The 23211-nt window shown below is 39.4% G+C and overlaps 1 protein-coding gene across 4 annotated transcripts in view; it reads right to left on the reverse strand.

Moving 5' to 3' along the window:
• The window catches only part of PHKA1 (phosphorylase kinase regulatory subunit alpha 1), a 195992-nt gene that overhangs the window by 35055 nt on the left and 137726 nt on the right, over nucleotides 1-23211 (reverse strand). For 3 of the 4 annotated variants that reach the window (XM_029930576.1, XM_029930579.1, XM_029930575.1), the window contains 5 exons: nucleotides 11099-11177; nucleotides 6964-7130; nucleotides 4476-4652; nucleotides 2847-2938; nucleotides 2081-2220 (listed from right to left, as the gene is read on the reverse strand). In XM_029930576.1, the coding sequence (XP_029786436.1) occupies nucleotides 2081-2220; nucleotides 2847-2938; nucleotides 4476-4652; nucleotides 6964-7130; nucleotides 11099-11177 (655 nt within the window). The remainder of the gene's footprint in view (nucleotides 1-2080; nucleotides 2221-2846; nucleotides 2939-4475; nucleotides 4653-6963; nucleotides 7131-11098; nucleotides 11178-23211) is intronic. The other variant, XM_029930578.1, reaches the window with a different exon arrangement.

The raw sequence follows: 23211 nt of genomic DNA on the forward strand, positions 1-23211 counted from the left end.
ACAACTCAAATGTTCATCAATAGGAGACTGGTTAAACACAACTGAACAATCAATGAAACCAAGAGTTGTTGGGGTTTTTTTTTTTTGAAAAAATAAAACAGAATTGATAAACCTCTAGCCAGCCTTCTCAAAAAGAAAAGAGAGCACACAAATAATCAAAATTACGAATGAAAATGGATTTATTACCACCAATCCCTCAGAAATACAAGCAACCATCATGGAATACTATGAAAAATATTATGCCAACAAACTGGACAACCTAGAAGAAATGGACAAATTCCTAAACACACATGCACTACCAAATTCAAATAGGAAGAGATAGAAAATCTGAACAGACCCATAACTAGTGAAGAAATTGAATCACTTATCAAAAATCTCCCAACAAATAAGAGCCCTGAGCCAGATAGCTTCCCAGTGGAATTCTACCTGACATTTAAAGCAGTTAATACCCATTCTTCTCAAGCTATTCCCAAAAACAGAAATAAAAGGAAAACTTCCGGACTCATTCTATGAAGCCAGCATCACTTTGATTCCCAAACCAGACAGAGACCCAGCAACAAAAGAGAGCTACAGGCCAATATCCTTGATGAATACAGATGAAAAAAATCCTCAACAAGATACTAGCAAATCTAATTCAACAGCATATAAAAAGAAGTATCCATCATGATCAAATGGGACTCATTCCTGGGTTGCAGGGCTGGTTCAATATTTGCAAACCCATTAATGTGAAACATCACATTAACAAAAGAAAAGATAAAAACCATATGATCCTGTCGATAGATGCAGAAAAAGCATTTGACAAAATACAGCATCCTTTCTTAATAAAGACCCTCGAGAAAGTCGGGATAGAAGGAACTTACTTAAACATCATGAAAACCATTTATGAAAAGCCCACAGCTAATATCATCCTCACTGGGAAAAACTGAGAGCTTTCCCCCTGAGATCAGGAAGACAACAAGGATGTCCACTCTCACCACTGTTGTTTAACATAGTGCTGGAAGTCCTAGCATCAGCAATCAGACAACCAAAGGAAATAAAAGGCATCAGAATTGGCAAAGAAGTCAAACTTTCGCTTTTTGCAGATGACATGATACTCTACATGGAAAACCCGACCAACTCCACCAGAAGCCTACTAGAACTGATTCATGAATTCAGCAAATTTGAATTTGTCACAGTGTACAAAATCAATGTACAGAAATCAGTTGCATTTTTATACACCCATAATGAAGCAACAGAAAGAGAAATCAAGAAACTGATCCCACTCACAATTGCACAAAAGTCATAACATATCTAGGAATAAACCTAACCAAAGATCATAATAAAACCCCAATTCAGCCTCTTTTCCCTACTCACTTAAGGCTTTTATTTTTTTTAATTTTTTTTATTTTTTTTGCCAATTTGGGTATATGTTCCACTCTCTCCAGAAGTCTCATTATGTGAGTAATAAACTTGTTATAGCCTTTTGGTACATGTGTGGCATCATCAGTCTCGATATCCAAACCAAATTTAGGGGAGGGGAAGTCCATCCTGCCTCTTCAAGTTGATGACTACATGAATAAATGAGGAAGTTCTGGTTATGTTTGGCAGCAGAGGGGGAAGTGAGGGACAGGATCGAGCTCCATTTGGCCATACTGTGAGGTACTTACATATAATGTACCTAGCAAGGTTCTGGACAGATAGCAAGCACTTAGAAATGCTACTTTATTTTTTCTGTGAGCCTCCATCTTTTACAACTTTTGAGTTTAGAATTTAATTAACTGTGGACTTTTACCATATTACAGAGGCTTAAAATATCCATAATAATAATAATAGTTACCACTTATTGGTCACCTACTCTGCAGCAGGCATTGTATTAGAGACTTTGCAGATACTGTATTTTGTTTAATCTTTACAACAGTTCTATGACGTAGGCATAATCCAAATTTTATAAATGAGGACAATTGAGGCTTTGAAGTTACACTGTGGGTAGGTGCAAAATTCAAAACCAGGTCAATGAGACTGCAAAACTGTGCTGTATTTACTATGTTATACATCCTCTCTACATGAACATTAAAGTAGATTGTTAATATCTATCACTTACTTCATAGTATATAGCATGCAAAGGATGTCAGCTTGCTCCTGTAAGCTGGAGGTCTCCTTCAATTGTACAACGAGTGCTTTGAAGTCCACCTCCCCAGCTTGATCCCTAGGAAGATGTATTTCTACACGAACAGAGGGAACCTTTAGTTCAGGGAAGGACAGAAAAACTTAAGTCCACACGTGCTCAACTTAAATAATGCCCTAGAGCATCAATCTTATCACCTCTAAACCTTTTCCGTAGGGATTCCCTACATTTTGATGGAAAGTAAAACAAAAACAATGAAATCTTCAATACGAATGATATAGCAATTTCGTTTTCTTAGAGCCTGGCTATGAAAATCTTGCTCATTTTATTTTATTTTTTTATTTTAATGTTTTTGAGAGAGAGAGAGAGAGAGAGAGAGAGAGAGAGAGAGAGAGGATGTGAGTAGGGCAGGGGCAGAGAGAGAGAGAGAGAGAGGTAGACATAGAATCTGAAGCAGGCTCCAGGGTCTGAGCTGTCAGCACAGAGCCAGATGTGGGGCTTGAACTCATTAACTGTGAGATCACAACCTGAGCCAAAGTCAGATGCTTAACTGACTGAGCCACCCAGGTGCCCCAAAACTTGCTTATTTTAAAAGTGATCTAAAAAGGAGTATATCTTCACCAGGGTAGCATTTTGTCTACCACAAGTTATTAGCAGAAACCATAAGGGTTAGTTCTGTTATTTGCCATACAGATGGTGGTTTTGCAAAGAGCTGACAGAAATACCTCATGTGCAAGTTTACCTGGTCCTCTCGTGGGCAATGGGGAGAGTCAAGTAAGTTCAATGAAGGACGGGAAGCCTGAAATATCTTTGTAGGAAGATACATGTGAACATCTGCAAGAGGTTGACATTTATGGGAAAGGTTAGATAACTTAAAAGACTAAAAAACAAGCAATTCACACTTGCCCTAAAAATCAAGTTACATAGGAGTTGATCTTTATAGAACAAGAGTGAGAAATTTATCCTTTTTTGATAATATCAAAGAAAAGAAACATGATATCAGATAATTTAAAGATTTTTCAATCAGCCATATTTTCCATGGAATGCCTAGAATTGTAACATTAAATGGATATTTAAGATATTAAATTCTATGAATGTAATCCATACCAAAATGGTGCTATCCCTGACACTTTGATCAAATACCTCATGTAACAAAAGAAAACCAGTTCTATTTTCTATTTTCTGGACTATCCTGGGAAAATATCTGGCTGTCAGCAGTTGGATTTCCTTGAGAATAGATAAATGGATGTTTATCCCTATGTAGGGAATAAAAAAAATGTAGTGGCTGACTTACTTTGAGATATTCCTAATATTTTTATTTATAGTCCATTTATAGTCCAAATACTTACCGTAACCCCAAAGGAGAGACTGTCTTGTCACTTTCACCATTTTACAGATATAGAAAGAGAGATACAGAGCTCAAATAACTGTTCAAGCAAGTAAGTAGCAGAGCTGGGAATTAAGCTCAAGTTTCCTGGTTCACAATCTAGAAGTATAACAACTTAGGAAAGGCAATCTATTCACATGAGCCCTTAGTCAAAGAAGCATACTCAAAGGGTATGCTAAGCTTTTCCCCTCTTCGAAATGTTAAATGATTCATGTTTAATATCTTTGGTTAGTAATGGCCAATAAAGTTTTAGACAGCAAGAACATGCATTCAATCATTCTCATCATCTGTAAGTTACCATTTAGGTCCCTTAGGTATGGCCAAGGAGCCCTTTTGTCCCTTCAGATGCAGCTAGAGTACACAGAGGAACTGAGCACTCTTAGGAACCATGAGTCCCTCTAGCAATGGGTAGTAGGCGACAACCTCCACTGCACATACTGCTGAAAGGGGTAGTGGTCATGGGGAGGACAATGATAATGTTGAACAGGGAGTACTGCAGTTGAGAAATAAACACAGCTCTTATGCTGCTGGAACAACTGACTATAAATGTCACAGCTGACGTAAGGCAACTAGATGCAGCTTACTTAAGGGCGGATATCTCCCTTTCCATTGCCAGGTTATCTTGTAATTGCTTGCAAGGCTTTCTCTTTAAATTAAAGTGCTTCCAAAGGAGTAGCTTTTCCAAAGGAAAAAACTCTGTCACTTTAATACTGATGTTAAAATTCTCCATGTCTCCTGTTCTGCTTCTTCTCACTACGTAATGGTTAAACCAGACAATACAGCACCATCGATGGCAAAACTGTATGCAATTCATTAAATTTACAAATATTTGAGTGTCTAATATGTTTTGTCTGTCTGAGATGCTGGGGATAAAGCAGTGGACAAAACAGAGTTCCTGCTTGCACTGCTAATAAATGCCCCGCCCCAATCCTGGGCTTCACATCAATCCTGTGCCTGACTCCAGTGAGTCATGGCATTACTCACTCTGTACATGCAGCTTCTTGGCCTTGGTCGCCAAGGACATTAAATCGCAGGTTGTTTGCACAGCAGCTCGAAACCGATCTAGCCCTCCCTTCTGTGAGGTGAGGGCTAGTTTAGGATGGGGAGCAGTGTGCGCCAAAAGTTGATCTAAATAGCGAGCAACTTCATCACCACAGCGAGCTGCAAGGTTAGTGGGGGTAGGGGGAAGAGAAAAAAGTGAACATTTTAGTTACTTCACAATCGACCCCACCAACCAGAATAATTGGCTCCTGTGCCCATAACACAGCACCAGAAGTAGGTGGTTTTAGATCATGGGATGGGAGTAGGGGGAAAGCTTGTGGTCACTTTACAACCTCATAGCTTTACCATTTAGAATCTATGGCCATTCTTCAACTTCGCTGAGACAATATTAGGGCTCCTGAAAGCAGTATGAGCTTTTTTAAAGACAGGTGGAGCAAGGATTTCATAATCGTTGTGTTCACATGTGTATGTGAACGTGATGGTAGAGGTGCAGTAGTGGTGGTAGAGGAGGAGCAGAATGGGGCCCTTGGAGTCTCACTGGTATGAGGAAACTTTTGTGAGAAAAGGCAAAAATCTTCCACTAAACACTGAGCCTCGCTGAAAACAGACATGTTCCATAAATGGCAGCTACAATTGCTAAGGGAAAAACAATCTCCATGTGGCATTGGTGTCAAAAGGACTACTGGCCACACATTGGTCTTTTTAGTCACCATATTCATATATTTACCAAATATTTCTTGCCTACTAAGTACTAGGTGGTATACTAGCTGCTGAGGTTTCGGTGGTAAAGGAGGAAGATATAGTCCCTATCCTTTTGGGCTCTCCTTCTACCACTCACCTCCTATAACATTATCCCTAATTATGGATAATAAAAACAAAACACATACACAGACCTCATGGATCCCAACATTTCAGACTTTACATGAAAATTCACAATATTTATAGTAGGAAAAGCACAGTATTTGGATTCATACTAAAACCTGCTAGGCCGGTTTTTGATCATCTTCAGTGATCTCTCCGGATGTTTTTCTGTGTTATGATGGTGGAAACTAGCAAAGTTGTAAAAATAGAACTCATTCTCAGTGACATCCTAATGACAAATATTATATAACCTTGAACCTAGATACTTGAGTGGAAGATTATGAAGAACATGGAGGGAAGTGTTGTTGGCATGGAAGAGCTGGCAAGTGATAAACACAGCCATTGTGAGGCCACCTATGAGTAAACCCAGAGAGGACAAAGTGACTTAGAATGCACAATATCAAATTTAGTTATATATATAACTATATATATATATATATCATTAAAAAGTTGTGTTTTAGAAAGTAATCCAAGAGAATGACCACTGCAGATGAAAATCGCAACTACCCATAGAATAGCAAACAACCTCAATACATGATTATTTTTGTCTGGTTTTCAAAGTATTTGTTTATGCCAAGATATATATCATGACTTTTGTAATTTTTAATAACAGTAAATAACCTTGTATTAATGTATTTTCCTAAGGAAGAAATTCACACTATTTTAGATCTTACAAAAACAAATGCAGAATGAATTCAATCGTACTTAGGTGAGTAAATGCTGAGCCCAAAGAAGAAAATCATCCTTACTGCTAATGTGTTGGTCTATTGCATGTGAGATAATGCTTGCTACCTCACTAAAGAAAGCCAATTTATTATTTTATTTTCTCTGAAACACCACTCTTAGAATAAAGAAACTGACTGCCTTAAGATACAGGCTAACAGTCAAAGACACAGACAATGAAAGCAGGCAAACAATATCTTACATAGCTAGAAGAATAATTTGCTCCCATTGGCCCTTCTCTCTTTGGGATTCAAACAATGTAATTCTGGCCCTGCCTAGGTTAGCATTTTAACACGTTAGGGTGTTTCTCAGCTATTTTTAATATATGCCCCCATGATGTTTTCTCACTATAGCATCTTTGTATTCTTAGCAGCCAGTCAGATTTGTTGTGCTTTATTTGTCTAGTTTGTAATATGAAAGCAATAAGCCACTGAATAGGCATTTTCAAGCTATGCAGACCTCCTCAGAGATACTGTGCCCCAATAACATTATACATAAAAAGTACTTGAGATTCTTAGTTTCATGCTATTAAGTGTCAAAAAGCAGTACTGTATAATTCTCCTACTACATGCTTGATTAAATACCTCTCACTCACCACTGTTTTCTCTCATTTTGAAATCACCAGCCATTTTCTATACCTCGGAGAAAAGTCTTCCCTAACCTTAGTAAGAGATATTCAAACTCCATTCTCCACAATCACCACAGGGATATTAGACCAGGAATCAAAGGTAAGTAGAAGGATAAAAAGTGAAGCCAAACAGAAGTAGAAACCTAGGTGTATTAAATAGGAGTGAGGCTACGGTCAGTGAGAAATATTAAGGAGGATGCTCAACAATACTTTGTATTCTTGCCCAGCAAGGCCACTGCCTTTATGAAGCTTCCTTACCATTACTGGTTGAATCATAGCCATTCATCCAGTCACCAGGTTCCAGCTCACTGTAGTTATCATCATAATCTTCACTGTACAGCTTACCCTCAGGTCCAGGATCCATGAAACTCAAATGTGTGCAGCAAGATGTTGTCAAAAACTCTGACAATTTACCTGTTTGAATCCTGACAATTTCAGGGCAAATAGAAAGCAGAAAACCAGAGGAAATCCTTTTAAAACAACACATTTCAGTAAAAAAAAAAAAAAAAAAAGGATAGCTAGACTGTTTGGTTGGGGGACTCATAATGTTTATATAATAATATAAATTTTATAAATATGAAATTTTATGGCACTCCCAGGCATGGTGTAGTGTAGGTTAGGGTACTGTGTTAATAAAGACTTCAGTTATGGGTTCACAATCTATCAGCAGATCAGCTTGTTCTCTTTTACTGTCATATACTATGTTGCCAATGATGTCAAATAAAATATCTGGCTAAAATTTCTTTTGGCTACAGAGAAGATGGGACAGAATGAAGAGAAATCATCATAAATTTATTGCATCATTAAAAACATACTCAAAATCATTTAAAAACTTTTTTTAATTTTAATTTTTTCTTTTCCTTAGCATGTTTTTTTTTTAATTTAAATTCAAGTTAGTTAACAGTGTAGTCTTGGCTTCAGGAGTAGAAGCCAGTGATTCATCTCTTACAACACCCAGTGCTCATCCTGAAAAGTGCCCTCCTTAATGCCCATCAGCCATTTAGCCCACACCCCCCACTTTCCCTCCAGCAACCCTCAGTTTGTTCTCTATATTTAAGAGTCTCTTATGGATTTCCTCCCTCTCTGTTCTTATCTTATTTTTCCTTCCCTTCCCCTATGATCATCTGTTGTGTTTTCCAAATTCCACATATGAGTGAAATCATAGGATCCATCTTTCTCTGACTTATTTTGCTTAGCATAATACACTCTAGAGAGATCAAAGATCATTTTTTAACAATTTTTTATGTTTATTTATTTTTGAGAGAGGGGAGCAAGCTGGAGAGGGGCAGAGAGCATGGGAGAAAGAAATCCCAAGCAGGCTCCACACTGTCAGTACAGACCTGAAGCGGGGCTCAAACTCACAAACCTTGAGATTATAACCTGAGCCGAAAACAAGAGTCAGACGCTCAACTGATTGAGCCATCCAAGTTCCCCTAAAGATCATTTTGAAAATCAAAGAGGGTATTTGAAAATTTTGTGAATCATAGACAATTGTAGGCCATATCCTCCCCTGTCTACAAAACCAATTTCAAAACATGAAGGGAGTTTATTTTTGTGTATGGTGTTAGAAAGCTGTCTAGTTTCATTCTTCTGCATGTTGCTGTCCAGTTCTCCCAGCACCACCTGCTAAAGAGACAGTCTTTTTTCCATTGGATACTCTTTCCTCTTTGTCAAAAGTTAATTGGCTGTACATTTGTGGGCCCAGTTCTGGGTGCTCTATTCTATTCCATTGGTCTATGTGTCTGTTTTTGTGCCAGTACCATCCTGTCTTGATGATGACAGCTTTGTATTAGAGGCTAAAGTCTGGGATTGTGATGCCTCCCATTTTGGTTTTCTTCTTCAATATTACTTTGGCTATTCAGGGTCTTTTGTGGTTCCATACAAATTTTAGGATAGTTTGTTCTAGCTTTGAGAAGAATGCTGATGCAATTTTGATGGGGATTGAATTGAATGGCAATGAGAAAGAATGAAATATGGTCATTTGTACAAAGTGGATGGACCTCAGGGGTGTCATGCTAAGCGAAATAAGTTAGGTGGAGAAGGACAGATACCATATGTTTTCACTCATAGGTCTAACAGGAGAAACCTAACGGAGGACCATGGGGAGGGGAAGGGGGAAAGAGAGTTGGGGAGAGAGAGAGAGGGACGCAAAACCTGAGAGACTATTAGATACTGAAAATGAACCCAAGGGTTGAAGGGTGGAGGTGGAGGGGGAAGGCAGATGATGGTCATGGAGGAGGGCACTTGTGGGGAAGAGCACTGGGTGTTATAGGGAAACCAATTTGACAATAAACTGTTAAAAAAACACAAAGGGAAAGTCATTAGTACCGATTTTCTAAAAAACACAACTTGGGACCGCATGGGGTCACCACCAACAACCTGTACATATTCCAGGACAAAATCAACTGAGGACTCTAGTGTGAGGACTGACTCTGGTCATTTTCTCAGAGAAAGGATGTTGCCTTCCTCTCCCTGAGGAGCAGTGACACACTTTCCACTTCCCATCACAGACTGGAGGGGCTGGCCTTCTGCCTTTAGTGAAGTGAGTCACATTGCTGCTCAAGCGAAAAACCCACTCAAAGCAGAATTGGCGGACAGTGCTCAATAAAGGCCATTACTCAAAATAGATGTAAAAAAAAAAAGCCGCCAGCTTGACAGGGCTCCCAAACGCCAGACCTTGGATAATTTGAACACTGAAACAAGCAATGACAGGAATGGAGCATGGCATATTGAATAAAATCAGAATCAATGAATCTATGCTGACACTAAAATGACAAAATGAAAGAGGATAAAGGGAAGCTTTTTAAAAAATTTCATTAGAAATTTTTTTGAGAGAGTGAGAGAGTGTGTGCACACACGTATGAGCAGAAGAGGGGCAGAGGGAGAGGGAGAGAGCTTATCATGGAGCCTGACACGGGGCTCGATCCCATGACTCTGGGAATTATATGACCTGAGCCAAAATCAAGAGTTGGCCACTTAACCAACTGAATCATCCGGCACTCCAGGAAGCTCTTTATTTTTGTTTTTTAAAAATGTTTATTTATTTTGAGAGAGAGAGAGAGAGAGAGAGAGAGAGAAAGCGTGCACAAGGGTGGGGAGGTACAGAAAGAGAGGGAGACACAGAATCCAAGCCAGGCTTCAGGCTCTGAGCTGTCAGCACAGAGCCTGATGTAGGGCTTGAACTCACAGACTGTGAGATCATGACCTGAGCTTCTGAGTCAGAAGATTTACCAACTGAGTCACCTAGGCGCCCCAAGAAAGATCTTTCTCTTTAAACAGAAGGACTCTAATTAATAAATAGGAACAGAATGATAGAAACACAGAATAATCACTTTAAAACTCCATCAGTAATGACTGATTCAGCAATGGAAGATAAGACTGGTTAAAGACTGTCATAGAAAGAATAGGGGGAAACTTAGCAAATAATGCTTTAACCAAATTGAAAGGCATTCTGCAATATAACTGAGCTTCCTTCTTTAAAACTCTGTTGAAACTGTCATGAAATACCCACAAAAGGCTGGGGAATTATTCTAGATTAAAAGACATCAAGAAGATATAATAACTAGATGCCAATATGTGATCTTTGATTGGGTCCTAGAGTGTGAAAAAAGCTATGGGAAAAAAACATTATTAGGACAATTGGGTAATTTTGAATATGGACTCTATATTAGGCAGTAGAACTGTATCAATATTAAATTTTTTGGGTGTGATGATTATATCTCAGGTATATGTGAGAAAACCCTTGTTCTTATAATACAAACTGAAATATTTAAAGTTGAAGAGTCGTGATGTCTCTGGCTCTCATACTTCAGCAATTAAGGTGTGTGTGTGTGTGTGTGTGTGTGTGTGTGTGTGTGTGTGTGTGTGCCTGTGCACACATACGTATGTGTGAGAGAGGGAGGAGGGTATGGAAGAAGAGAATGAAGGGAAGGAGGAGCTAGAGGAGGTGAAGGAAGAGGAGGGAGAAAGAGTGTGCAAGTGAGACACATGTTAACAACAGGAAATCCTGAGGAAAGGTATATTGTGTTCAATACTATTCTTATACATTTCTATACGCATGAAAAATTTCAAAACAAAAACTTAGGGAAAAGAAAAAAAGAAAGCAGCTAGAATTAAATACTTCAGTAACTTTTGTTTTGTTTTGTTTTGAAAGAATAACTTTTCTGGTCCACTGAATTAATGAGGTTTGGGCAAAGAACAGGGTGGGGGAAATTTCCAACCATTCTCTATAACATTTAATTCTTTGATTTGATCTATCAAAAAATAAGTTCCGTTAAATAGGATGGGACTATACTGTTTAAGATACACAGAAAGGCATCACAAGTCCACCATTACTATAGCCAGCTTCCAAATTTCATTTCATTTCACTAAAGAGTGCACAGAGGTCACTTACCTTGCTCCACCAAAATAGCCATCCTGCATTTTTCGGAGTGCTGCTAAGATACTTGAATTCAAGCTGGTTCCATCTTCATCTTGAAATGAAGAGAATTTTAAAACAATTTTTATGGTGTTAACTTTGAAGTAAGGCATCTATTTCAATTACTTCACTAAAATTTTTTTAACATTCATTTTTGAGAGACAGAGTGTGAACAGGGGAGGGACAGAGAAAGAGACACACAGAGAATCCGAAGCAGGCTCCAGTATCTGAGCTGTTAGCACAGAGCCTGATGCGGTGCTTGAACTCACAAACTGTGAGACCATGACCTGAGCTGAAGTCAGACATTTAACTGACTGAGCCACCCAGGCGCCCCTATTTCAATTTCAAACCAACATCCTGGTTGTACAAATGAGACACTCCTCATTGTCCACTCTGTATTTCGACAACTGATCTGAGAGCCAACAGTACTGCAGAAAGGGCAAGTGGTAAGGGACGACTACCAATAGACAGAGTTTCTCAAAGACAGTGTCTTTTTTATCATAAGCACTTGGCACAGTGCCTGATGGCAGACTACTTAATGGATACTGAAAGCTAATAAAATAACAGCAACCATTTGTTTAGTGTTATGTGCCACACATTGTGCTAAAACATTTTATATATTATCTCATGCAAAGAGCCTTGGCTTGTGTGTGTGTGTGTGTGTGTGTGTGTGTGTGTGTGTGTGTGTGTAGGCATACAAAATAAAGAAGGCTGGGATCCCAGCAAGATGGCAGAGAAGTAGGGAGCTCCATACTTTTTTGCCCGCCTGCATCTCTCAAAACAGGAAAGACTGAAGCCATAAGACACTGACCCTCAAGACTCTGGGAGGAAAAGAGACAGAGTCAACTAAGAAGACCGCCTCATAGGGGCATGATTGCGAACTGGGGAAGATAAAAACAGGCCAGGACCCAAAGACATGGAAGGGAGAGAGCCCCCTCCATGGAGAGCCACGGAGAGATGAGGGAAAAGAAAGAGAGGCTGAAACTGCTATAAACTATCTCTGGACAAGAGAAAAACCTCAGGCCCAGGACAGAGAGGGATCCTATTATCCTATTAGTAATGTCAGGTCATTTGGAGAGAGATCCTTTCTCTAGCTGTGGCACTTTCCTTTGGCTAGGCACCCCGATCCCAGGCACCAACAGGAGAAACTGCTCCCTTATTCCCCCTACTCAGTCCCCGGCTAGGAAGCTGCTCAGCCTTTGGGAGTACATTTCAGGCGGTATCACTAAAGTGCATGGACTAAGATCTGTAAACGAGGTGGGACATGGGAAATACAACTCAGCCCACCTTGCCTACCCCTGTGGCACAGAGAGATCGAACACAAAAGAGTGAGTTGCAACACCTGGTTCCAGAAAGGACTGGGGTGCTGCCATTTTTCTCCCCACAACCAGCAAGGTGGGGGCTCAGGGAGCTGTCCAGGGGATCCGCAGTGGAGGCAAGGCTGCCTACACCAAACTATGGCCATCTGCACTGGAGAGTTAACTTTGTGGAGCCTGGGTAAGACCAACATTGATGCATTGCCATGATTAACTCTAGAACAATTCTTGCTATTCAGATATATTCTCCCTTATCTCATTCTTATCTCTCCCCTCCACTGGACTGGTCACTCTGGTCACTGGATTGCTTAAACTGTCACATTCTCTTGATGCATATTCTACACCTCTGTTGTTACCTTCCTTTCTCTCTTTCTGGAATAATCAAACTCTATAGTTTCTTTGGGTAACATTATCTTCATTTTGTTCTCCTCACCTACTCTCATGTTCTCCTCTTTCTCTATCTGAATTAAGCCTTTTAGTCTCTCTGCCAGCTCAATGTTCAATTTCGCTTCCTCCCCACCCCTATCACTTCTCTCTTTTTATATGCTCTTCCATCAGCATTGCCTCCGCCCTGCTCTTTATTTGTAGCTGGGATATCTGGTTTTATATTTTTAGACTGTCCTTTGTCTATTGCTGTTTTTGTTCCTTTTTTTCCCCTTCTGGTTTGCTTGTTTTTCTGACTTGTCTGTGTGTTTGTGTGTTTGGTTCCCTGTGTGTTTGTCTGTCTGTTTTCCTTTTCAGGACTACCTCAAGAAACAAACCAAAGTACACATGGTGGAAAGTCCCAAATATCAATATGAGTAGGGAAATAAAATAACCAAAGGCACAAAAGAGAGACCAAAGGATGCCATTAAAAGAAAACTTGCTGATCGGATAGGCCCTGGAGAATCAATGAGCCTCCTTTAATATAGCAATACTCACAGGTTCAGATTGCATAACAAGCTTTTAAAACTGACAAGAGAAAGGAAGCTGGCCAAAATGATGAAATGGAAAGTCTCCTGTTAAGAAATTCCAGGAAGAAGTCACAGCTACAGAATTGCTTAAAATAGATATAAGCAACATATATGACCAAGAATTTAGAACAATCATCATAAAATTAACTGCTGGGCTTGAAAACAGCATGCAAGACATCAGAGAAGCTATTGCTACAAAGACTATGGACCTTAAAAATAGTGTGATAAATTTAAAAAGGCTATAAATGAGGTGCATAATAAAATAGAGGTGGCCACTACATGGATAGAAGAGGCAGAGAGGAGAATAGGTGAATTAGAAGAAACAATGATAGAAAAAGAGAAATCGGAGAAAAAGAAAGATAAATTGATCCAGGAGCACAAAAGGAGAATTTGAGACCTGAGTGATGCAATCAAACAGAACAATATCCGTATCATAGGAATTCCTAAAGAAGAAGAAAGAGAGAAAGGAGCAGAAGGAGTGCTTGAAAAAATTATTCCTGAGACTTCCCCAATCTGGGGAAGGAAACAGACATTGAAATCCAAGAGGCAAAGAGAACTCCTCCAAGGCGCAACTTGAATGGACCTTCTATACAGCATATCATAGTGAAACTGGCAAAATATAAGGATAAAGAGAATTTTGAAAGCAGCTAGGGATAAAAGGGCCCTAACATACAAAGGGAAACCTATCAGGGAAGTTACAGACCTATCTACTGAAACTTGGCAGGCCAGATATGAATGGTGGGAAATCTGCAATGTAATGTACAGAAAAAATATGCAGCCAAGAATCCGTTATCCAGCAAGCCTGTCATTCAGAATAGGAGAGATAAAGCTTTTCCAAACAAACAAAAATTGAAAGAATTCATCAACCCTAAACCAGCCCTACAAGAAATCCTAAGAGCGACTCTATGAGGGAAATGTTGCAAGGAACATAGGTAGCAGAGACACCATTACAAGCATAAACCCTAGAAAGAACACAATGAATCTAAACCAATATTTTTCAAAAATAATACTGAATGTAAATGGACTAAATGCTCCAATTAAAAGACATAGGGTAGCAGAATGGATAAAAATCAAAACCCATCTATTTGCTGTCTATAAGAAACTCATTTTAGACCTGAGGATACCTTCAGATTGAAAGTAAGGAGATGGAGAAATATCTATCATGCGACTGGAAGTCAAAAGAAAGCCAGAGTAGTCATACTTACATTGGAAAAACTGGACTTTAAAGTAAAGGCAGTAACACGAGATGAAGAAGGGTATTGTCTCATAATTACAGGGTCTAACCATCAGGAAGAGCTAACAATTATAAACAACTACCCACCGAATTCAGGAGCTGCTAAACACATAAAACAGTTAATTACATTCACAAGCAATCTTATTGATAAGACTGTGTTAATAGCATGGGATTTTAATACTCCACTTACAGCAATGGATAGATCAGACAGAAAATCACTAAAGTAACAATGGATCTGAACAACACATTGGAACAGATAGATTTGGCAGATAGATTTAGAACTCTATATCCTGAGGCTATGGAATTCACCTTCTTCTTGAGTGCACATGGTACATTCTCCAAGACAGATCACATACTGGGTCATAAAGCAGTCCTCAATATAAATGAATTGTTTTCATACCATGCACACTTTCATATCACAATGTTATTAAACTTGAAACCAATCACAGGAAAACCTCCAAAACCATGGAGGTTAAAGAACACCCTACTAAACTATTGGGCCAATCAGGCCATTAGAGAAGAAATTTAAAAATATATGGAAAGAAATGAAAATAAAAATACAACAATCCAAACTCTTTGGGTTGCAGCAAAGGCAGTCTTAAGAGGGAAATATATTGCACGCCAGGCCTATTTCAAGAAACTATTAAAAGCACAAATACAAAATCTAACAGCACACCTAAAGGAACTAGAAGGACAGCAGCAAGAGCACCCCAAAACCATCAAATGAAGAGAAATAATAAAGATCAGGGCAGAAATAAACAATACAGAATCCAAAATCACAGTTGAACATTTCAATGAAATCGAGTTGGTTTTTTGAAAAAATAAACGAATTTGATGAACCTCTAACCAGGCTTCTCAAAAAGAAAAGAGAGAGCACAAAAATAGACAAAATCACAAATGAAAATGGATTTATTACCACCAATCCCTCAGAAATACAGGCAACCATCATGGAATACTATGAAAAATATTATGCCAACAAACTGGACAACCTAGAAGAAATGGACAAATTCCTAAACATACACACACTACCAAAATTCAAACGGGAAGAGAGAAAATCTGAACAGACCCATAACAGGTGAAAAAATTGAATTGGTTACCAAAAATCTCATAATAAATAAGAGCCCTGGGTCAGATGGCTTCCCAGGGGAATTCTGCCAGACATTTAAAGCAGAGTTAATACTCATTCTTCTCAAGCTATTCCCAAAAACAGAAATAAAAGGAAAACTTCCAGACTTATTCTATGAAGGCATCATCACTTTGATTCCCAAATCAGACAGAGACAGAAGAAAAACAGAGAACTACAGGCCAATATCCTTGATGAATACAGATGAAAAAATCCTCAACAAGATACTGGCAAATCGAATTCAACAGCATTTGAAAAGAATTATCCACCATGATCAAGTGGGATTTATTCCTGCATTACAGGGATGGTTCAATAGTTGAATCAATGAATCAATGTGAGACGTCACATTAGAAAAAGAAAAGATAAAAAGCATATGATCCTGTCAATAGATGCAGAAAAGGCATTTGACAAAACATAGCACCCTTTCTTAATAAACACCCTTGAGAAAGTTGGAATAGAAGGAACATATGTAAACATCATGTAAACCATTTATGAAAAGGCCACAGCTAATATCATCCTCAATGGGGAAAATTTGAGAGCCTTCCCCCTGAGATCTGGGAAACAACAGGGATATCCATTCTCACCACTGTTATTTAACATAGTGCTGGAAGTCCTAGCATCAGCAATAAGACAACAAAAGGAAATAAGAGGCATCAGATTGGCAAAGATGAAGTCAAACTTTCACTTTTCGCAGATGACATGATATTCTACATGGAAAACCTGACAGATTATACCAGAAGTCACCTAGAACTGATCCATGAATTCAGCAAAGTTTCAGGGTACAATATCAATGTACAGAAATTGGTTGCATTTTTATACACCAAAAATGAAGCAGCCGAAAGAGAAATCAAGAAACTAATCCTATTCACAATTGCACAAAAAACCAGAAAACACCTAGGAATAAACCTGACCAAAGATGTAAAAGATCTATATGATGAAAACTATAGAAAACTTATGAAAGAGATTAAAGAAGACACCAAGAAATGGAAAAATATTTCATGCTCATGGATTGGAAGAATAAACATTGTGAAAATGTCATTATTACCCAAAGCAATCTACACATTCAATGCAATTCCCATCAAGATTGCACCAGAATTCTTCCCAAACCTAGAAGAAACTATCCTAAAACTTGTATGGAACCACAAAATACCCCAAATAGCCAAAGTAATATTGAAGATGAAAAACAAAACGGAAGGTATCACAATTCCAGACATTAGCCTCTACTACAAAGCTGTCATCATCAAGACAGTATGGTATTGGCACAAAAACAGACATATAGACCAATGGAACAGAATACAGGCCCCAGAACTTAACCCACAAATGTACGGCCAATTAATCTTTTGGTAAAGCAGGAAAGAGTATCCAGTGGAAAGAGTATCCAGTGGGAAAAAAGATGGTGCTGGGAGAACTGGACAGCAACATGCAGAAGAGTGGAACTAGACCACTTTCTTACACCACACATGAAAAGAAACTAAAAATGGACAAGAGACCTAGAACATGAGATAGGAAACCATAAAAACCCTAGAGGAGAAAGCAGGAAACAGCATCTTTGACCTCAACCGCAGCAATTTCCACCTTGACACATTCCCAAAGGCAAGGGAATCAAGAGCAAAAATGAACCATTGGGACCTCCTCAAGATAAAAAAGCTTCTGCACTACAAAGGAAACAATTAAACTAATAGGCAACTGACAGAATGGGAAAAGAGAGTTGCAAATGACATATCGGATAAAGGGCTAGTATCCAAAATCTACAAGGAACTCACCAAACTCCACACCCAAATAACAAATAATCCAGGGAAAAAATAGGTAGATGACACGAAGAGACACTTCTCCAAAGAGGACATCCAGATGGCCAACAGACACATGAAATGATGCCCAGCATCACTCATCATCAGGGAAATACAAATCAAAACCATACTGACATACAACCTCATGCCAGTCAGAGTGGCTAAAATGAACAAATCAGGAGACTATAGATGCTGGCGAGGATGTGGAGAAATGGGCACCCTCCTACACTGTTGGTGGAAGTGTAAACTGGTGGAGCCCCTCTGGACAACAGTGTGGAGGTTCCTAAAAAAATTACCAGTAGAGGGAGGAGCCAGGATGGTGGAGAGGAAGAGAGCTCTGTAAACTTCATATGCCCCATCTATCAAACTGAGAAGGACATTACTTTCATCTGCAAGAATGGAAGGAGAAAATATAGACTCCAGAAAGAAGACAACCTCAAAGATGCCTGAGTGAGTGAGGGCGAACTGGGGCGACAGGAAAACGGACCAGCCCGAGATGTGCAGGGGACATGGGAACCCCAGCCCAACACAGGGAAAGCACGTGGAGCCCCTGAGAGACAAAGGAAAGAGAAAGAGAAACTGAACACGCTCATAGTACTGTCTTTGGGGAAGAGATAAAGAACGTTTAATCCCGCTTGGGGAGAAAAACTCTCACTCCATATATAACTGCTGGGTAGCCCAAATCCTGAATCCGGGTGGCACAAAGGAAAAAACAGCTTCCAGCCCTGCGCCATCCTGGCAGGGAGTCGACTGCCACAGCCGTGGCTGGGGGCGCACACTTCAGCCTCGGCTGTGGGAGCAGGAGCACACAAATCATTTCCACAGCGCATCTCGCTACCAGCATTAGCCACGTGAATCCAGAATACCGGCTGCCAACAGGGCAAAAAAAGCCCCATCCCCACACGATCTCGGCAGGGAGTTGGCGGTGGTAGAGGCAGGGGGCACACTTTGGCTGCTGGAGCACACAGCTCATCTCCGGCAGCGCCCAGCGCCTCGGGCAGCAGTAGCATGAATCCCGGCCAGCTTCAAGAGAAACTGATCCTTCCCCCAACACGCGATAGCATCCTTGCTGGGGGCTGGGAGTTGGTGGTGCCTGTAAGGGCGTGCACTTTGCCTCCTGCTGGGCACCTCGGCCTCAGGCAGCACACCTGCTGCTCCCTCCCCCTACGAGATCCTGGCAAAAAAGCCAGCCACCAAAGCAAGTACACCTCATCTGTGGTAGCATAAAAGTGCATGGACTAGGATTTTGAAATGAGGCGGGCCTGGAAACTACAAATTGGCTCAGCTGTGGCACAAGGAGATAGGACTCATTAGAATGGCCTACAGTGCTTAGTTCCGGTGGAGCTTGGAGCTTGGCTCTCTGCAGCCACCAAGGTGGGACCTCTGAGAGCAGCCCCTGAGACCTACTACACCAACCATGCCTATCTGCGAGGGGGAGCTGCTGCTGCTTTTTTTTCCTATTTTTTTGTACTTATTATTATTATTAGTACTTTTTTTACTTAAAAATTTTAATTTGTACTCCTTATATTCCTTTCTCCTTTCTCCCTCTTTTTATTTCTATTTTTTTCTTTCTTGCATTCCAGATATATTCTCCTGCACCTCATCCTTATCTCTACCCTCAACTGGTCATACACTTTTAGACTGTCCATTGTCCTTTGTTGTCTCATACCCCCTTTATTATTTTTTTTCTTTTCTTCTTTTCAACTCCTTCTTCTCCATTTTCTTTCTTTCCTTTCCCCCTTTTAATTTGTTTGTTTGATTTGTCTGTGCGTTTGTGTGCTTCTGTTCCCTCTGTGTTTGTCTGTCTGTTTTCCTTCTTAGGGCTACACCAAGAAACAAGCCAAAGTGTGCAAGAAGGCGAGTCCCAAATATCCCTGAGTAGGGAAATATTCAAAGACACAAAAAGAGAATCTGAAAGACACCATTAAAAGAATATTTCCTGAAATGACAGGCCCTGGACAGTCAATAAGCCTCCTTTAACAGGCAATATAAATAGGTGCACAATGCTCAACGAGCTTTTTAAAACTGACAAGGGACAGAAAAGTAGCCAAAATGACAAAACGAAGGAACTCTCCCCTGAATAATGTCCAGGAAGAAGTCACAGCCACAGAACTGCTCAACACAGACCTAAACAACATCACCGAACAAGAATTTAAAAAACTTGTCATAAAATTAATCCTGGGGTTGAAAAAAGCATCAAAGACGCATGAGACAATGACTAGAAACTTTGAAAATAGGTGTCACGAGTTAAAAAAGGCTATAAGTGAGGTGAATAATAAAATGGAGCAGCCACCTCAAGAACTGAAGAGGCAGAGAGAAGAATAGGTGAATTAGCCAATATAGTTATAGCAAAAGAGGAAGCTGAAAAAAAGAGAGAGAAATTAATTCAGGAGCAGGAAAGGAGAATTCGAGATCTGAGTGATACAATCAAATGGAACAACATCCGTATCATAGGAATTCCTGAAGAGGAAGACAGAGAGAAAGGGCCTGAAGGGATACTTGACCAAATGATAACTGAGAATTTCCCAAATCTGGGAAAAGAAATAGACATTCAAATTCAAGAGGCACAAAGAAACCCCCTAAGACGTAATTTGAATCGGCCTTCAGCACGACATACCATAGTAAAACTGGCAAAATATAAAGATAAAGAGAGAATTCTGAAAGCAGCTAGGGAGAAAAGGGCCCTCACATACAAAGGGAAACCTATCAGAGTGGTTACAGACCTATCTTATGAAACTTGGAAGGCCAGGAAGGAATGGCAGGAAATCTTCAATGTGATGAACAGAAAAAACATGCAGCTAAGAATCCGTTATCCAGCAACCCTGTCTTTCAAAATAGAAGGAGAGATAAAGGACTTCCCAAATAAATAAAAATTGAGAGAATTCACGACCATCAAACCAGCCCTACAAGAAATCCTAAGAGGGATTCTATGAGGGAAATGTTGCAAAGAATACAAGGTGCCAGAGACACCACTATAAACATGAATTCTAGGGAGAACACAATGACTCTAAACCCATATTTTTCAATAATAACACTGAATGTAAATGGACTGAATGCTCCAACCAAATGACACAGAGTAGCAGAATGGATAAAAAAACAACATCCATCTACTTTCAGTCTACAAGAGACTCATTTTAGACCTGAAGATACTTTCAGGTTGGAAGTAAAGGAATGGAGAAAACCTATCATGTGACTGGAAGCCAAAAGGAAGCTGGAGTAGCCATAATTATAATAATTACAGGGTCTCTCCATCAGGAGGAGCTAACAATTATAAACATATATGGGCCAAATTCGGGAACACCCAAATACATAAAACAATTAATCACAGAAAGAAACAATCTTATTGATTGATAAGAATGTGCTAATTGCAGGGCACTTTAGTACTCCAAAGAAACAATGGACCTGAATGACACCTTGGAACAGATGGAATTGATAGATATATTTAGAACTCTGCATCCGGAAGTTAGGATATTCACCTTTTCAAGTGCACATGGCACATTTTCCAAGACAGATCACATACTGTGGCATTAAGCAGCCCTCCATAAGTATAAATGCACTGAGATCATACCATGCACACTTTCAGATCACAATGCTATGAAACTTGAAATTAACCACAGGAAAAAGTCTTGAAAACCTTCAAAAATGTGGAGGTTAAAAACCACCCTACTAAAGAATCATAAGGCTAATCTGGCAATTAGAGAAAAAATTAAAAAATATATGGAAACAAATGAAAACGAAAATACAACAATTCAAAATCTCTGGGATGCAGCAAAGGCAGTCCTAAGAGGAAAGTATTTTGCAATCCAGGCCTATTTCAACAAACTAGAAAAAGCACAAATTCAAAGTCTAACAGAGCACATAGTGGAACTAGAAGGGGAGCAGCAACAGCACCCCAAACCCAGCAGAAGAAAAGAAATAATAAAGATCAGGGCAGAAATAAACAATGTAGAATCCAAAAAAACAGTTGAGCAGATCAATGAAACCACGAGTTGGTTCTTTGAAAATATAAACAAAATTGATAAACCTCTAGCCATGCTCCTCAGAAAGAAAAAAGAGAGCACCCAGATAAACAATATCATGAATGAAAATGGATCTATTACAACCAATCACTTAGAAATACAAGCAATAATCAGAGATTACTATGAGAAAATACATGCCAACAAATTGGAAAATCTAGAGGAAATGGACAAATTCTTAAATGTACATGCACTACCAAAATTCAAACAGGAAGAGATAGAAAGCATGAATAGACCGATAATCAGTGAAGAAATTGAATCTGTTATCAAAAATCTCCCAACGAATAAGAGCCCAGGGCCGGATAGCTTCCCAGGGGAATTCTGTCAGACATTTAAAGCAGAGCTAATACCCATTCCTCTTAAACTATTCCAAAAAATAGAAATAGAAGGAAAACTTCCAAACTCATTCTACGAAGCCAGCATCACCTTGATACCCAAACCAGGCAGAGACCCAGCCAAAAAAGAGATCTACAGACCAATATCCTTAATGAATACAGATGCAAAGATACTCCACAAGATATAGGCAAATTGAATTCAACAGCACTTAAAAAGACTTATCCATCATGATCAAGTGGGATTCATTCCTGGGTTACACGGCTGTTTTAATATTAGCAATTCCATCAATATGATCCATCACATTAACAAAAGAAAAGATAAAAACCATATGATCCTGTCGATTGATGCAGAAAAAGCATTTGACAAAATACAGCACCCTTTCTTAGTAAAAACCCTCGAGAAAATCGGAATAGAAGGAGCTTACCTAAACATTATAAAAGCAGTTTATGAAAAGCCCACAGCCATTATCAGCCTCAATGGGGAAAAACTGAGAGGTTTCTCCCTGAGACCAGGAACACGACAGGGGTGTCCACTCTCACCACTGTTGTTTAATATAGTGCTGGAAGTCCTAGCATCAGCAATCAGACAACAAAAGGAAATAAAAGGCATCAGAATTGGCAAAGAAGAAGTCCAACTTTCACTTTTCACAGATGACATGATACTCTACATGGAAAACCCAACAGACTCCACCAGAAGCCTTCTAGAACTGATCCAAGAATTCAGTAAAGTTGCAGGGTACAAAATCAATGTACAGAAATCAGTTGGATTCCTATACACCAAAAATGAAGCAGCAGAAAGAGAAATCAAGAAACAGATCCCATTCATGATTGCACAAAAAACCATAGCCAAGGAGAAACCTAACCAAGGATATAAAAGACCTATATGATGAAAACTATAGAAAACTTATGAAAGAGATTAAAGAAGACACTAAGAAATGGAAAAAGATTCCCTGCTCATGGATCGGAAGAATAAACATTGTGAAAATGTCATTACCACCCAAAGCAATCTACACATTCAGTGCAATCCTCATCAAAATTACACCAACATTCTTCTCAAAGCTAGAACAAACTATCCTAAAATTTGTATGGAACCACAAAAGACCCCAAATAGCCAAAGTAATACTGAAGAAGAAAACCAAAATGGGAGGCATCACAATCCCAGACTTTAGCCTCTACTACAAAGCTGTCATCATCAAGACAGTATGGTATTGGCACAAAAACAGACACCTAGACCAATGGAATAGAATAGAGAACCCAGAACTGGGCCCACAATTGTAGAGCCAACTAATTTTTGACAAAGCAGGAAAGAGTATCCGATGGAAAAA

Source organism: Suricata suricatta, chromosome X, assembly GCF_006229205.1.
Source record: "Suricata suricatta isolate VVHF042 chromosome X, meerkat_22Aug2017_6uvM2_HiC, whole genome shotgun sequence".
NCBI classification, from domain to species: domain Eukaryota; kingdom Metazoa; phylum Chordata; class Mammalia; order Carnivora; family Herpestidae; genus Suricata; species Suricata suricatta.